Here is a 14,723-nt window from a genome sequence, read left to right on the forward strand (position 1 = left end):
ACATGAAGTTTATACTAATACTGAAAAAATGATCTATTTTCTTGAAGTTTCAAAAGGAATTTTCAAGATTAAAATCTAAAAATTAATTCTTAGAGAAATTCCTTTTTTTGGAAATTTTATGGGAGCACGGAGTCATTTAGTTCAATTAATATGGTATCAGTTAACGGTTTCAAGAATAAATGATTAACTTATAAAATGGATTTATCATTAGATATTCTTTCATTAGAAAATTTTTTTAATAATTTAATTTGTTCCCTTAAAGAAAAAATCCCAAAATGTATTTCTAATTATTTAATTCATATTTTTTTTAATCAAGCATTTATTTACTCCCAAAAAATATCTTTAGTTTAACCCTTTGATGACCCGACTATGAGCCGATGGCTTATGTGTCGTGGTCTTCCAAAAATTAGTTTAAACGATTACAATACTTGGTATTTATGCGTTGTTCGCAAAGTTGTTTTTTGTGAGTAACATTAGAACATTAATCATACACAAATGTAGTCTCTTTAAATAAGTTCCGTACATGAAGTTTATGCTTAAGTAGGAAAATAGAATCTCTCAGGTATGAAAGGTTAATAAAAAAAAATAATGCTGCATTTTACTTATTTTATGTCTTAATTAGAGGATCCTAAGTTTTTTTTCAAATTTGTACCCAATTCTCCCCTATTTTAAAGCTCATGGAAAATGCTCGCGCTACAAAAGTTCAGGAATTTCCGGAGGAGAAAATCTTGGAAAATTAGGACCCGACTTTGAGCCGATGGCTTATGTGTCGTGGTCTTCCAAAAATTATCAAACTTAGTATAAGCACGTTATTTAAAAATCAAATTACAACGCATAAACGTCGTCAGATCGTAAAGGTAAAATCACAAATTAAATGCTTCTGTAGGTAGCCTCAGTATGTTGCGCACATGAAGCATATGCTTATGATTAAAAATCTACCCCTAATATTTTTTCTATTCTTAAGATTTTCTTAATTGAAATAAAAATAAAAAAGAAATACAATTTTACATTTTTTCCTTCACTTTATTTTTCTCAAAATTGAAAAATGCAACGAACAAACAAAAAAAAACTAAAAGCAAAAATCATTCACATCAAATTCGTATTATGCTTCGTTATATTAATTAAATTGAGACGATGACAAAAAAAATGGCAAAAAAAATGAAATCAGAATTTTTTTAAGTGGTTTGAATGAGAAATTAATATTTTTCCCATATGAGGCTCCCTTTTGTACATTATTATTTTATTATTTTGAGGATTCCTTGAGATTCGTGGAATTTGTTTTAGCATCAAAGTTGTGCTGTGTGTGGGGGTGGCTTTTATTTAGAAGAATTCCCCACTAGCTCTGTAGACTCTGGGGCAGTATTCATCAGCCAGCTGCCCATAGGCTGAATTATCACCCACCCGGACGCGCTCCTTGGATGAGTGCTTGTTCCAGAAGTGCACGACAATTGACTTGTTGTTCACCATCTCGAGAACTTCTTTGGTTTTTGCCTCACTGAAAAAGTGTCGCCAATCCTTCCATCCAACGGCGTAGAAAGCACTAATGGGGAACACCTTGAAGCCCCGGCAGCGTTCGCGTGTCATAAAGAGTGGACGATCCGTTTGGCAAATACGACGCAGGACGCGTGTGATTACTCCGGGACCATTGTTGCCCCAATCTTCCCCATTGAAATTCAACTGGAAGTCACTGTGAAACGATGAGAAAAAAATTCTTTTAGAAAAGTTTCTTTAAAAAATAATTTTTTTTTAATAAAATTCCATCAAACCTGAGACACATTTCAGCAACTTCATGCCCAAATCCATCATGATCGAGATTTATAATTCCAGCTGCAACATAATTTTCCGATTCAGCACCGGCGTAATTTGAGGGGACGGTGTCAAAGTTCACTTTAACAATTACATCGAGGTCCAAGTATGTTCCACCCCATTTGTAGAGGCTAATTTATTTTATTGAAAATATTAATTTTCATCCTAAATGTGCTAAAGATTTTTTTTTTAATTCTAAGTATTTGTAATGAAGGAGAGAATTTTTCAGCTCTGACCTCTTGAAATGTATTTTTATTTCTTCAAAGGTTTTGAACTTGGTTTATGTGAAAGATTCTCTCTTAAAAAGGATTTTATGGAAATATTTTTTCTTAAAAAAAATTAATATAATTCTACTTCTAATGAAAGCTAAACCCACAATTAAGCTACACAGAATATAAAAATTGAATAAAATGGAATGAAAGCTTTAATTTATGCAGGCATTTTGCAAAGAAAGTTTTTTTTTAAGAATTAAGAAAAATAAATAAAATGTCTAACATGCATAACTTGTTGCAGAAAGTTCTAAAAATTATTAGTCAGATTTTAAGTTTCATCATGATCATTTAATTTGTGTAATTTTTTTTTTATTTTTTAAAGTTTTTTTTAAGTCATTTTCTCATTAGAAACAAAAATTTTTAGGTCTCTTTTTAACCCATTTACGACATTTGATTTTTTTCAAAGGTTTTTAAGTTAGTTTTTCAATAAATCTGATTGAAAAAAAAATTTTTTTTTTCATTTAAAAAAAATCTTCCAGGAAAAATTAACCATTTAAGGCCAGAAAGGATTGAAGTCAGAGGGATCGATTTTTTTAAACCTTTAACTCAAATGCGGCTTTTCTTACAAAAAAAAATATATTTAAAATATTTTTTTAGAGTTTTAGAGTTTTTATAACTATTGAGCTTTTTAACTATTGAGTTTTCAACCAACTATTGAGTTTTTTAACTATGGAGTTTTCAACCAACTATTGAGTTTTTTAACTATGGAGTTTTCAACCAACTATTGAGTTTTTTAACTATTGAGTTTTTTAACTATTGAGTTTTTAAGTATGGAGTTTTCAACCAACTATTGAGTTTTTATAACTATTGAGTTTTTAAAAACTATTGAGTTTTTTAAGTATGGAGTTTTCAACCAACTATTGAGTTTTTATAACTATTGAGTTGTGAGCTGTGTTTCTTTCAGACACAGCTTTTGTGTACCGAGCAAAATCGAAGGTCGTCAGATCGGGCTCAAGCTTGGGATGAACACGAATTAGGGTCCCCACATTCCAAAAAACGTATGTTTTTATAACTGTTGAGTTTTCAACCAACTATTGAGTTTTTTAACTATGGAGTTTTCAACCAACTATTGAGTTTTCAACCAACTATTGAGTTTTATAACTATTAAGTTCTTATAACTATTGAGTTTTTATAACTATTGAGCTTTTTAACTATTGAGTTTTTAACTATTGAGTTTTTATAACTATGGAGTTTTCAACCAACTATTGAGTTTTTTAACTATTGAGTTTTTTAACTATTGAGTTTTTTAACTATTGAGTTTTTAAGTATGGAGTCTTCAACCAACTATTGAGTTTTTTAAGTATGGAGTTTTCAACCAACTATTGAGTTTTTAAAAACTATTGAGTTTTTTAAGTATGGAGTTTTCAACCAACTATTGAGCTTTTTAACTATTGAGTTTTTTAACTATTGAGTTTTCAACCAACTATGGAGTTTTTATAACTATTGAGTTGTGAGCTGTGTTTCTTTCAGACACAGCTTTTGTGTACCGAGCAAAATCGAAGGTCGTCAGATCGGGCTCAAGCTTGGGATGAACACTAATTAGGGTCCCCACATTCCAAAAAACGTATGTTTTTATAACTATTGAGTTTTCAACCAACTATTGAGTTTTTTAACTATGGAGTTTTCAACCAACTATTGAGTTTTCAACCAACTATTGAGTTTTATAACTATTAAGTTCTTATAACTATTGAGTTTTTATAACTATTGAGCTTTTTAACTATTGAGTTTTTAACTATTGAGTTTTTATAACTATGGAGTTTTCAACCAACTATTGAGTTTTTTAACTATTGAGTTTTTTAACTATTGAGTTTTTAAGTATGGAGTTTTCAACCAACTATTGAGCTTTTTATAACTATGGAGTTTTTTAACTATTGAGTTTTCAACCAACTATGGAGTTTTCAACCAACTATTGAGTTTTTATAACTATGGAGTTTTTATAGCTATTGAGTTTTTTAAGTATGGAGTTTTCAACCAACTATTGAGTTTTTTAAGTATGGGAGTTTTCAACCAACTATTGAGTTTTTATAACTATGGAGTTTTTATAACTATTGAGTTTTTTAACTATGGAGTTTCCTCGCAACTGTGTACTTTTTGATATAATCCACCTAACACAGAATATCTTTGAAGTTTTCCTACAAATGATGAGTATGCTTGACCAACAAAAAGCTGGACGGCCTACAGGCCAAAAAAGCAGTTCTACTACGCAAATATGTGACTTATAAAATGTGCTATTAAGCACAATTTGAACCCGAACTTAGGGAATCGAATTTTACGACGATTTGAGACTTGGTTCTTAATTAAATGAAAATTAAGAATTTAACTTAATAAATAAAAATTCGTTGTTTTGAAGAATATTCCTAATTTTCCTAGAAGACTACATGCTAAGGAATGATTTAAAGAAGACAAATAAGGCAAAAAAGGTAGTCGAAAGTTACTTCAAATCGTGTTTTTCTATCAGGACTGATAGCCAGCATTTTTTTCTTATCTTTTTCAAGAGTTTTTTTTATTTCATGAGTTTTTCATTTTGTTATTTTTTCATCTGTTTCTGTTTGAGAAATTATGCTTTTTATCTATCTGATTGGACATATATAATGCCTCATTCAAATTTGTCCAGAGTGTTTCTACGGGCCTATCTGGAAGCTCCGTTTCAACGATGAAGTATCAGACCACCCAATGGTAGTGCAAAGTGGACTTTCATGTCTTTCTGCACACGCCAAATTTATCTCCACTGCAGTTTAGATATTAACATGGTAATTTGCACTGGTTAAATGTTCCCAATGAAAACCTTGCAATCACACACTCCTCAAAAGGAGCCCAGGTGCGAACTCGATGCATGCATGTACGCCAGGAAGATATCCTATTGGGAAATACAATTTTGCATTTTGCCCCATTCGTCCCTGAACTTTGCGCGCTCTTTCTCCATCATGCAACGCTTGAAAGGATTTTTTGCAAACATTTGAAGGGGTGCACCCCACAGGCGGGAAATTGTTTTTTTTTATCATTGCGGTTTTTAGTCAAACGAAAAAAATGATTCATTACCTTTTTATCAAAACATGAATGTGATACATGAAATTATATTATTATTAGTCACAAGTTCTACAATAATACAATAAAAAAAACTAATCTACGTGTTAGAAAATGAATTTACTTTGAAATAAAAAAAAAGCCAATATCGTGCATCACAAAAAATCAAACTCCAAACGATTTATTTGCTGCAAGAAAGGAAATAAGAATTGTTAGAGGAAAAATAAAAGCAAAATTCACTGAAAAATTCTAAAGCAAATTAATGGGGGAGAAGCGACGAAAAGAAAAAAAATCGCACGCACAGAGATGCTTAATTTAGGCCTTGATGTGACCATACCTGAGGTATCTAAGAAAATCAGACACATGGGAATTCATGTATGACGAATAGAAGATTTGTCCATCTCGAATCCAATTGTAGATTGGCGTACCAATGGCATAATCCCAGAGATTCACATTCCGGAAGTGAATGTTGTCATATGATGCGAGGGCATCAATGAGGGGTAGTGATGTTTTGTTGAAATATCCAACAGGTGATGCAAAGAGGACAAAGACATCCCATTTTGGGTTCATCTTTGCTGCAGATTCAATGGCACATGCTTGTCTGGAAGGCAAAAAAAAAAAAGAAATTTAACAAAAAAAGCTTCTAAACTTCCGGAAAAGCTCGGCATGTTACCTCGAATTGAGCTTGATCGTTTGATCTTCTGAGCAGGAGGTTTCGTGAAAGAAGATTGATCGACTAAAGGATGGTGTCTTATTGTCTTCCATAATATCCGGCAGGAGAAATGTTTCCCGGAAACCAATGTCCGGGAGTATGTAGCACTCCTTTCCGGTACGAAATGCATTCTTGAGGGTCAATATCGCAGATAGGGTGAGAATAAATGCAATTAAAGCAAGTACAAGGGATGATCTTTTCCCATTCTGTCGACGATGGAACATCTTGAGGCATCGTGGCATCTGCACAAATTCCCAACCCAAAAAAAAGAAATCATTAATCCAACATTTTTGCACACATTTTGCGCAAATTTTTCTTCTTGCCTTAATTGCAGAGGACGTTTCGCGAGAAAGAAAAATTGCGTAGTGAAGCCGAAAAGAAACGCCCAGATTTTGAGGAAAAATCCCTGAAAAATCACACCTTTCAACGCAATCACAGCACCATCCCCTGGAAATTGTGTGGCACTGGTAAAATCGATAATTCCACTGAATTCATTTTCTTTTTAAATCATTATTTTGATACCGATTTCAATTTATTATTCCACCAAAACGTCAGAAATACAAAACAAAAACAAATCCCTTTCAAATAGAATGAGATGTGAGATATGCTGCATGTGTGTGTGTGAATGAGATAGCATTATATGAATGAATGTTATGATTTTCGTATTTGGAATAGGGGCTCACAATTTCAGTTTTCCTGTGACGACCAATCTGGTAAGATGTCATTTTTTACGTTTTCCCGCTGTTTTAGCATTTTCTTTATTTTCTCATGCAATAAAACATGTAAGTAGAAGTATTTCTTTACTCAATATAGCTCAAATGTTGAGAAAATACTCGATTTTTGATAAAACATGCAAATCAAAGTTTGCCGGGAATGAAAATTATTTAGACAAACAGAGCGAGATAGCATGTTGTGCGCTCGTCGAATATAAAAATCAAATCTTTGAATACTTTAACGGAAAATGATTTCTTCAACGGATAAAATTATTTGGTACAATATCTTTGTATTTTACAGGGAAAAAGTAATTAAAAAAATATTAAATGAAAATAATTTAGGTACCATGTGTGTAGAATTTGAAGCTTAACATTATTTTTTAAATAAATTATTAGTCGGTTAAAAAATTTATTAACAATCTTATCAGAAAAAAAAATTTAGCATTTTTTCTTGTTTTTGAGAAAAAAAAATAACAAAAAAAAGTCAAAGGAAATGAAGTTGATTTGAGGGAATTTATGCATTCCCAAGGTGAGAAATGTATGTCTCACACCCAAAGTTGAGCTTTTTGGGAAAGAACTGACCTCTCTAAGCAATTTGCAAAAATGTTGTGAAATGTTTGGCTTCCGGAGAATTGCAATTTTGTGGCAAAAATCACGTCTTTTAAAGTTCGTGAGTTTTTATAATGCTTTTGTAAGTCAATTTGTGATTTTATATAGAAATATTGTATGTAGTAATATAACACTGTCTCGGACTTTCTTCACAGAAGTTATTCAAATAAATCTTGCAAAATATCTCATCAATTTATTTGAGCTACTTGAGACCTTATTCGATCGAGTTTAAATGAGAATTATTGGATCATAAGGTATAAGGTCGTTACTCTTTAGAGAAAAAAATTGTAATAATCAGAGTGACAGCCAATTATTTCACCCAACTCCTATTTAGTAATTTTCCAACGTTAAACTTTTGATTGATTGAGACAAATGGGTAATCGTGGGGTCTCTCAACCCTCCGCATGAGTCAAAACACTCCAAAAGAATGGCCCATTGAGCATTCACAAGTGAGCTTCATTAGAAATATATTAGGTATGTACCTTCAAACGCATATACCGTGCAGAAAATTAAGTGAAACGAGTGGACAAAACGGTGTGTGGTCAAAATGAAGAACGCACAATATTAAATTACAAATTAACCTACCACACTCACCAAAGTGATACATAAAACCTTGAGACGCTCCAGGTGGAAATATGAAAAAATATATGAGACACTTGAGAGTCTAAGTAAATTAACCTTTGGAATGCGGAGGCCTTGGAGGTTACGTAGAATGCGAAGGTGGGGTCGTTGAGCGACCCCAAAAAGAAGGCCAATTTTCTCCCAAACTATACAACCTGGAGTTGTCGGGTTAGTGCCTATAGATTCCTTATATAGTCCTCTTGCACCCTGCACCACAAATTTTCCACCACAAAACACGTAGAAGAAGATATTTGGGAAAAACATTTTTCACTCATTTTTCACAATTTCTTTTTGAGAAATTTGCCAAGAAACTGCAATTTTTTTTTCACTCTTCCCCACATTCCCCTCACTTCCCGCAACGTGATAAATGGCAATATTTCTCGAATATTCTTTATTGTTTTGCACATTTACATGCTTCTAATTATGTTTTATGTTGCTTATGCTCTAAAAAATTTTCCGCAGCATGACCGTTACACCAATTTTTGAATTCCCTTCTTCTACATTTTCCTTAATAACTTTTCTTGTGGTGGTCGGATTGAGCTGAAATTTTTACACAACCTCCTCAGATAACCAAAGAACTTATTTCCAAAAGATGGGAATGGTATCTTTTATATTTATGGAGATATAACACGAAATATAGCGCTGGGGTCGTTCAACGACCCCGCTCCGCATTCCAAGGGTTAAGTTTTTTTTTGTACCCATTTCGAGTCCATCTTAATTACCCAATAAACACGCTTCTTGTATTTTTTTAAGGAAAAAAAAATCACTGATGCTCTTTTATATATTTAATTGTGTTTAGTAGGTACCTACAGAAGTGGTCAATTACTTAATTTCCCACTAATTTAATTTCCAAGAAATAGGACAATAGAGTTTAAAATTAAATTTAAAATCTTGTTCTAATGTGAGACTGGATCAATTCTGTAGATTTTAATGTCTAAGAATATGATAAAATTGACATTTTTATGAAAATAAAATGAATTAAAGTAAAACGAGTTAACTACAAAGCTCCCAAAGCTTCTGAATTTTTATTTTTTTTAATTATTCTCTTTATCTCTTTTTGAAAACCTCGCAAAAGCATCTCATAGTTAGAATAAAGTATGTTTCTTTCCCCTTATTAAGCTTTCGTTACCTATAAAAGTGCTACCTATTATTCCAATTTATTAGCTAGTTGTTTCCCAATCAAAAGTAACATTTTCAATGTCATTCACACGCAGAATTCCTATTAGCGTTGATCTCGACTAATTGGAAAAAATTGTGGCTCTCAAATTTAAGAAGAAAAATAAATGAATTTCGATCGACATTGACTGGGCTGGCAAATTCTTGACTTTTGCAGCAAGACCAACGGCAAATTACTATGAATTTCTGTTGGAACGTCCAATCTTCATTATCTCGTTTTGGTTCGATGAATAATTTTCCACATCATATGAAATAATCTTTGCGTCACCATAGCATCTCATGATTCATGCTGCCAGACAATCGATGCCCAAAAAGCTGAGCGATGTGAGGATTTGATTTCATATTATGAAATTTCCAACATAAATTTCTCTTATTCATTCTTTTATCAACAATTTTACTATCACGCCGAGAAATTATGTGTATGAGAACAGTGCCACTCATTCACATAGCCAAAAATTACTTGATGTTGCATAACCGCCACTTTGTTTGCATTTTTATCGGAATCTTTCCCACATCAACACCGTTTTGGTTCATAGGAACTTTATATTGACTTTGGCAAAAAAGGAAAGCAATCACATGAGGAAGTTTTGTGGGCAGTATAATGTTTTTTTTTGTCTATAAAAAATTGCATTCAAGTTGATTAAATTTTGGACTCTTAAGATTGGTTTATATATTTTATTCCTTTCCTTATAATTTTGGCGAGAAAATTTACGCTGTTGAAAAAATAAATTCCGGACTATTGACTTTGTTTGTGCTCTGTGTGAGATAACTTTCTTTCGCGAAATTGATTTTTTTGCATGGATAAACCCAAACAAATTGACACAGTTCAGGCAAATCACGTGGAAGACCGCAACTTTTAGTGCTTTTCCATTGCATTTATGTTGACATAGAAATGTAGGTATTACGCATAATATAATACAAATTAATCTACATAAGCGGCAAAATCATCAAATTGACAGCAAACATTGCACAATTTTGAGGTTTATGGAATAATGGAGGTACCCATACATTAGGTATGCTGCATTGTTTTCATGATTATTTGTTTCAATTTCACGATCGACGTAATAAATTTTCATTGAACACAATGAATTGAAATATATCTACTTTATATGCCATTGTGATAAGCCTTGCAGTGTAACAGACCATCAATTTTTTTTGAAAATTTATCAAAGATTTTGAATTCTTTTAATAATTTTATGGAAAAAGCTTGACTGATCATATTAAGCTCTAACGTAGTTTGGAGCCGATAGAGAGGTTGACCAAGAGAATTTTCGTTGGCAAAAAAAAACGGAAAGGCGATTGATTTACACAAATCCCCAAAGAACGCGAGACGATGTCACTGAAAGAGAATTTCACAATGCAACCTTAACGTATTCCAATCATGCAAATATTGATGCCTCAATAAAACATCGTGTTCATCGTCTTCACAGTATTTTATATATTTTTGTACGCAACCTTAAGTTGAAAAATATTTGCAGTCTGACTGCATGTGGGTGGTTATTTGCTTGAAATTCGCCACGCGGCATGCATGTTTTTAAGAATGCATTTGGGACAATTTGGAGGTGATTTTTCTATCTCGATTCTCAATCATACTCAATCATCCAAGAGATGTTCATGCGATCCCATCGTGTTAATTGAAGCCCAGTGAATTGTGTGTGGGGATTTTTTTTCACTGCCTAATAAATCAATTGGGTACTCAAAGGCAGCGCTTCTCAATCTTTCGCGGAAAATTTATTAGCTTCTCAAAAAACATGCTTTGGAGGGAATTTAATCACAAAATGCGCATATGATGCGAGTCAAAGGAGGAAATGAATTATTTAATTTATCAAAGTTGGAATATAAAAATATTTCACAGTTTCGCAATATCATTAAAATTGTACTCAATCTCTCTCTTAATTCATATACTTTTTTATGTAACTTATTGTCTTTCATAAATACGAAACATTAATTAGCATAATAAAGTTTTGGTATAAATAATGTTAATAGATTTTTCGCTACCTACTAAAACAACATACACTGTTAACACCTTTTAAAAATCTATTATGTTTTTATGATATTTTGATACACATAAAATGTTTTTCAAGAAAAAAAAACCCAAAATTTGATTTTTTATTTTCTGCAAAAGTCTAAATGTAAAAAGTCTAACGGCAGGAAAGCATAAAAATCTTAATTTGTTCGAAATAATTTATGCTTGTCAATAAATCAAACATAAAAAAAACATAATTTAATAGAAATTATGCGCAAGTATTAAGTAATACTCTAATGATTCGATTAAATTAATTATCAATTTTATTCAAATTGTGCAAATTTGGGTCGCGTGTCTCAAAGATTGAGAATCTTTTCTTCCGAGATATTGCATAATATCAGCATGTGTGGAAGACGCTAGAAAAATTGATTGGGTCTCATGAAAATGCGCGATAAAAAGAGAGGAGAAAGAGTGAAAAAAAAGGTGCAAAGTTTCACTTTCCCAGCTTTAATGTTGCTTTTTTTTCTTCTTAAAACTCCCATAAAGTGAATCCAATAAATAATTTGTTGACGAGAGACACAGAAATTCGCGCAAATTGCAGCAAAACCAATGCAAAAATTCCGTGCAAATTGTCGCGTTGAAAGAAATTGCATTATGATGGTGAAATGTTGCAATTTGGCCGAGTGATGGCACAGTGCAGCAGACATTGCAAAACCGATAATTGAGGCTTTTTTATCGGATCACTCCCTTATTTTTGCGTCGCGCCACCTCATTTACTGCATGTAGTACGCCAAAAATTTACCTGAAAGTGAAATTATTTGCATACCATGCGTTCAATGTGGTTGATTCTGGCATGGGGGGCATGCGAAAGCAAATTTATTCATTTGATCCACTGATATGACCTACATCTCGGCAGCACCAGATATTGGAACTTGGGGGTCCGAGGTGAGGTGCAAAAAGAGCCTCACACGGTGCCGGTATGTACACGAGAAAACCACCACACAGACCCCTCCGCTTGCTCTCTATGGTCAAGAGTGGTTGTAGTGCGATCAGGCCAGGGAAACTGACCATTAGACTTGAGCGCGAATTTCTAATTACAAATTTCATTTGTGCGCCCCATTCAAATCTCAATATTATGTGTAATTGTTGAACTGAAAACTGCACTCAAAGATTGGATATTTTTTCTTCACCATCGCCATCCAACACTTGGGGCAGGCTATGTGGCTGTGTTGTATCTGGTCAAGCAACATTTCCCCAGCAGATCTTTGTGCAGAAAAAAAAAGAAAAATTAACAGCCAAAAAAACAACATACTATTCATATGGTAAAACTGTATTAAATATATCAATCACAGCTTTGAGGTGGAAGCCCAAGCGGCGACACTTGGATAACAATTTATTTATTTTTAGAATTTTCTTGAAATTTAATGACTGAACTGAAAAAAATCCAAAAAAGAAATATTTTTGATAGAATTTTCTTTATAAATTAACTTTTATTCCATACAAAAAAATTCATGTGACGTTATTTGTAAAACTATGTTTAAAAAATAATTTTTGAGCTTTTGAAGTCTTTTTTGTTCAAAAGACTAAGCACTCAGATTCCTTATAATTTCATGGAATGTCGGTTGAGCTTTTTGGGTAATTGCAAATAATTAAGAAGAAATATTTACAAGTTTTTAGTTGATTAAATTAAACAGACAGCTTATTGGTTAATTTTCGATCTAATTTCACAAAATTAAACTTAATGAATTATTATTTTTTTGAAAATTTAGTGCAAGCCTAGTTATAATTCTCGGTTTCCTATAAGCTTTCATCTGGCTTTCTTGGTTAAGGGTAGAAAGCTTGAAGGCAGAGTTTCTTTAACTCCTGACTTTTTCCTTGAGATGATTGGCAATAAATTGTACATACCTAAAGGTTAGAAATTAGTAAAGATTCCTACTTATTAGAAGAAAATAACATTAAATTATGAAAAATTAAAAATTTCTTGAAAGCTCCTTATCCATAATTTTATAGATAATTAAAAAAGCTCTCAAAAAACACGTTAATCCGCCGTATAGACTCCCATCTCGTGGTGATATCAATTTTAGAGGTTTCAGTGCCATCCAAAAGCAAGCAGCAGCACGAAATTGGAACTTTCATTGCTCTCGTGAGTATATTTTGTGAAGATTTCTGGCCTTATGTTTTTTCGGTGTCGTCCACCACCGTGTTGGGTTGTTGTGTAGTAAAGTGCACTCTTTAGGGGACGGTGTGTAGTCTCTGTCTTGGAGGTGTGCTGCGGTCTTGCACGTTGCCACTAAACTCAAGTCAGCAGTTGCTTTCGGATCGTCAGACGAGAAGGTGAAGAGCGTGCACACCGTGTTTCTCCGTGGCTCCCATATGTTTAATATACCTTATATACCCCAAGACAAGATCTCTCTTTGATTTCTAAATGCCATCCCAAGTACAATTGTGTGGTGTTTTGTGTATTTTCATGTGATTTTTCGTGCATTTTCTCTCCACTTTGACTCTGTTCCACTTTGGCGTAGAATAAAGTAAAGAAAAAATCCCTCACCGCCGATGCCTGGAGATATACATTCAGTTGATATATTCAAGTTTGTGCAACTGTAACGGACTGTGAGACATTGTATATATGTCCGGAGATTTGCAATATGGAATAAAATTTGTGGATATATTGCAATTAATCATCAGCGGAACCCCTCTTGTGTGGTGTACCAATTGAAGGAAAATTGTATTGGTTTATTGGATGAATTTTCTTTTTTTTGTGAATTATGAGCCGGGTACGCAGAAAATATTGAGGATATCGTGCAAAGGGCATAAATTATAAAGCTGATGAAAATAGCAAGAGTGCACGAAAATCTCGAGCGAGTGTGCATTTGATGTTATCACTAAATGTAAGTTTTCTCCGTTTTCATCATCGTGTATTCTGAAATGAAAAAAAAAATCTCAGAAAGATGCGCGCAAGCAGAGGCCTTTCATTGCCAGAAAATTCATTTTACATTGAATCTCCAACACAAAAAAAATCTCCCACACTCTTTCGGGCGAATTAGAATTGGAATTAATTGGGATGAAATTGAGATGGAGTGAAAGAGAGAGCCAGCACAAATTATCAATTAATTGTGACCAGGGAAATATGTATATACTTTCCATTTTTTTCGACTTTTCCCGTGGAAGTTGAATAATTTTAAATACACACCGTTCATGTGCCTTCCATTAAGTGTGGGCGTGAGACTTTTCATCGCAATTTCCCTTGTAGCATCCCATGGCTTTCATGAAATATATTTCCCCTCTTTTTTTCGGGCTAATTTGGCTATTTTCACACTGATTCTAATTAATGTCTCTACAAGACAAGAGAAAAATTACAAGACAACGCTACTTTTATGTAAATACTAAAAAAAATCATAAAAAAAAACATGTGAAGTGGATTTTTTTTATCAATCTTGCAAAGAGAGTCATTTCAATTGGGCATTGTGTGTATTTTCGGGTGGGATTTTTATTTCATGTTTGATCTGTCTGTCAAGATTGTGGATGTTAGTACAAAAGATGAAGCATCTTTAAGGCAAACAAACTGATCACACTGGGAGAAAATTTGCAAATTTACCATATATGTGATAGTGCTAACTTGGGGGAGTGATGTTAAATACTACTTATACTTTTTATGTGTAGAGAGATGGCACGAAACCGTGGAAAAATACTTTTTTGGCAATTTTTTTTTGGCACTAAAAAATCATTAATTTTCTGTTAAAAATTTGTATGTTTGCACCCATTATGTTTCTTTTACTAAAGGTTCTATTTGTTTTAAAATAAATTTATTTAATTTGTTTTTGATT

At 32.8% G+C, this 14,723-nt stretch overlaps 6 protein-coding genes across 14 annotated transcripts in view; 5 read left to right on the forward strand and 1 right to left on the reverse strand.

Moving 5' to 3' along the window:
* The window catches only part of LOC129794093 (GPI mannosyltransferase 3), a 1,193,052-nt gene that overhangs the window by 823,614 nt on the left and 354,715 nt on the right, over window positions 1-14,723 (forward strand). The gene's annotated exons all lie outside the window — the stretch shown is intronic.
* Window positions 1-14,723, forward strand: part of LOC129794120 (cytoplasmic tRNA 2-thiolation protein 1) — a 1,132,104-nt gene that overhangs the window by 762,666 nt on the left and 354,715 nt on the right. The gene's annotated exons all lie outside the window — the stretch shown is intronic.
* The window catches only part of LOC129794129 (plasma membrane ascorbate-dependent reductase CYBRD1), a 1,128,201-nt gene that overhangs the window by 758,763 nt on the left and 354,715 nt on the right, over window positions 1-14,723 (forward strand). The window lies entirely within an intron of this gene.
* The window catches only part of LOC129794176 (cuticle protein 8-like), a 500,748-nt gene that overhangs the window by 131,310 nt on the left and 354,715 nt on the right, over window positions 1-14,723 (forward strand). The gene's annotated exons all lie outside the window — the stretch shown is intronic.
* On the reverse strand, window positions 1,003-6,397 carry LOC129794117 (lactosylceramide 4-alpha-galactosyltransferase-like). The gene is made up of 5 exons (XM_055834747.1): window positions 6,138-6,397; window positions 5,776-6,056; window positions 5,440-5,703; window positions 1,767-1,937; window positions 1,003-1,687 (listed from the first exon to the last, which is right to left on the reverse strand). The coding sequence occupies exons 2-5, from the start codon at window positions 6,054-6,056 to the stop codon at window positions 1,321-1,323; spliced, it is 1,083 nt and encodes a 360-aa protein (XP_055690722.1). The 5' UTR covers window positions 6,138-6,397; the 3' UTR covers window positions 1,003-1,320.
* LOC129794073 (uncharacterized) overlaps window positions 12,937-14,723 on the forward strand; it is a 31,575-nt gene continuing 29,788 nt past the window's right edge. Inside the window, exon 1 of one of the 5 annotated variants that reach the window (XM_055834672.1) lies at window positions 12,937-13,042. The gene's annotated coding sequence lies outside the window, so the exon portion shown is untranslated. Of the gene's footprint in view, window positions 13,788-14,723 lie in introns of all 5 variants that reach the window. The other 4 variants (XM_055834673.1, XM_055834676.1, XM_055834674.1 and 1 more) reach the window with 4 other exon arrangements.

This window comes from Lutzomyia longipalpis, chromosome 3 (assembly GCF_024334085.1).
Source record: "Lutzomyia longipalpis isolate SR_M1_2022 chromosome 3, ASM2433408v1".
NCBI lineage: Eukaryota > Metazoa > Arthropoda > Insecta > Diptera > Psychodidae > Lutzomyia > Lutzomyia longipalpis.

What these genes read in the sequence shown, in the direction of transcription:
- LOC129794117 (XM_055834747.1), bottom strand. Translation starts at nt 6,056, where the DNA reads ATGCCACGATGCCTCAAGATGTTCCATCGTCGACAGAATGGGAAAAGA. An exon ending in ACGATCAAGCTCAATTCGAG is followed by an intron (nt 5,704 to 5,775) that starts GTAACATGCCGA and finishes TTTGCCTTCCAG; the next exon opens with ACAAGCATGTGCCATTGAAT. An exon ending in GATTTTCTTAGATACCTCAG is followed by an intron (nt 1,938 to 5,439) that starts GTATGGTCACAT and finishes AAAATAAATTAG; the next exon opens with CCTCTACAAATGGGGTGGAA.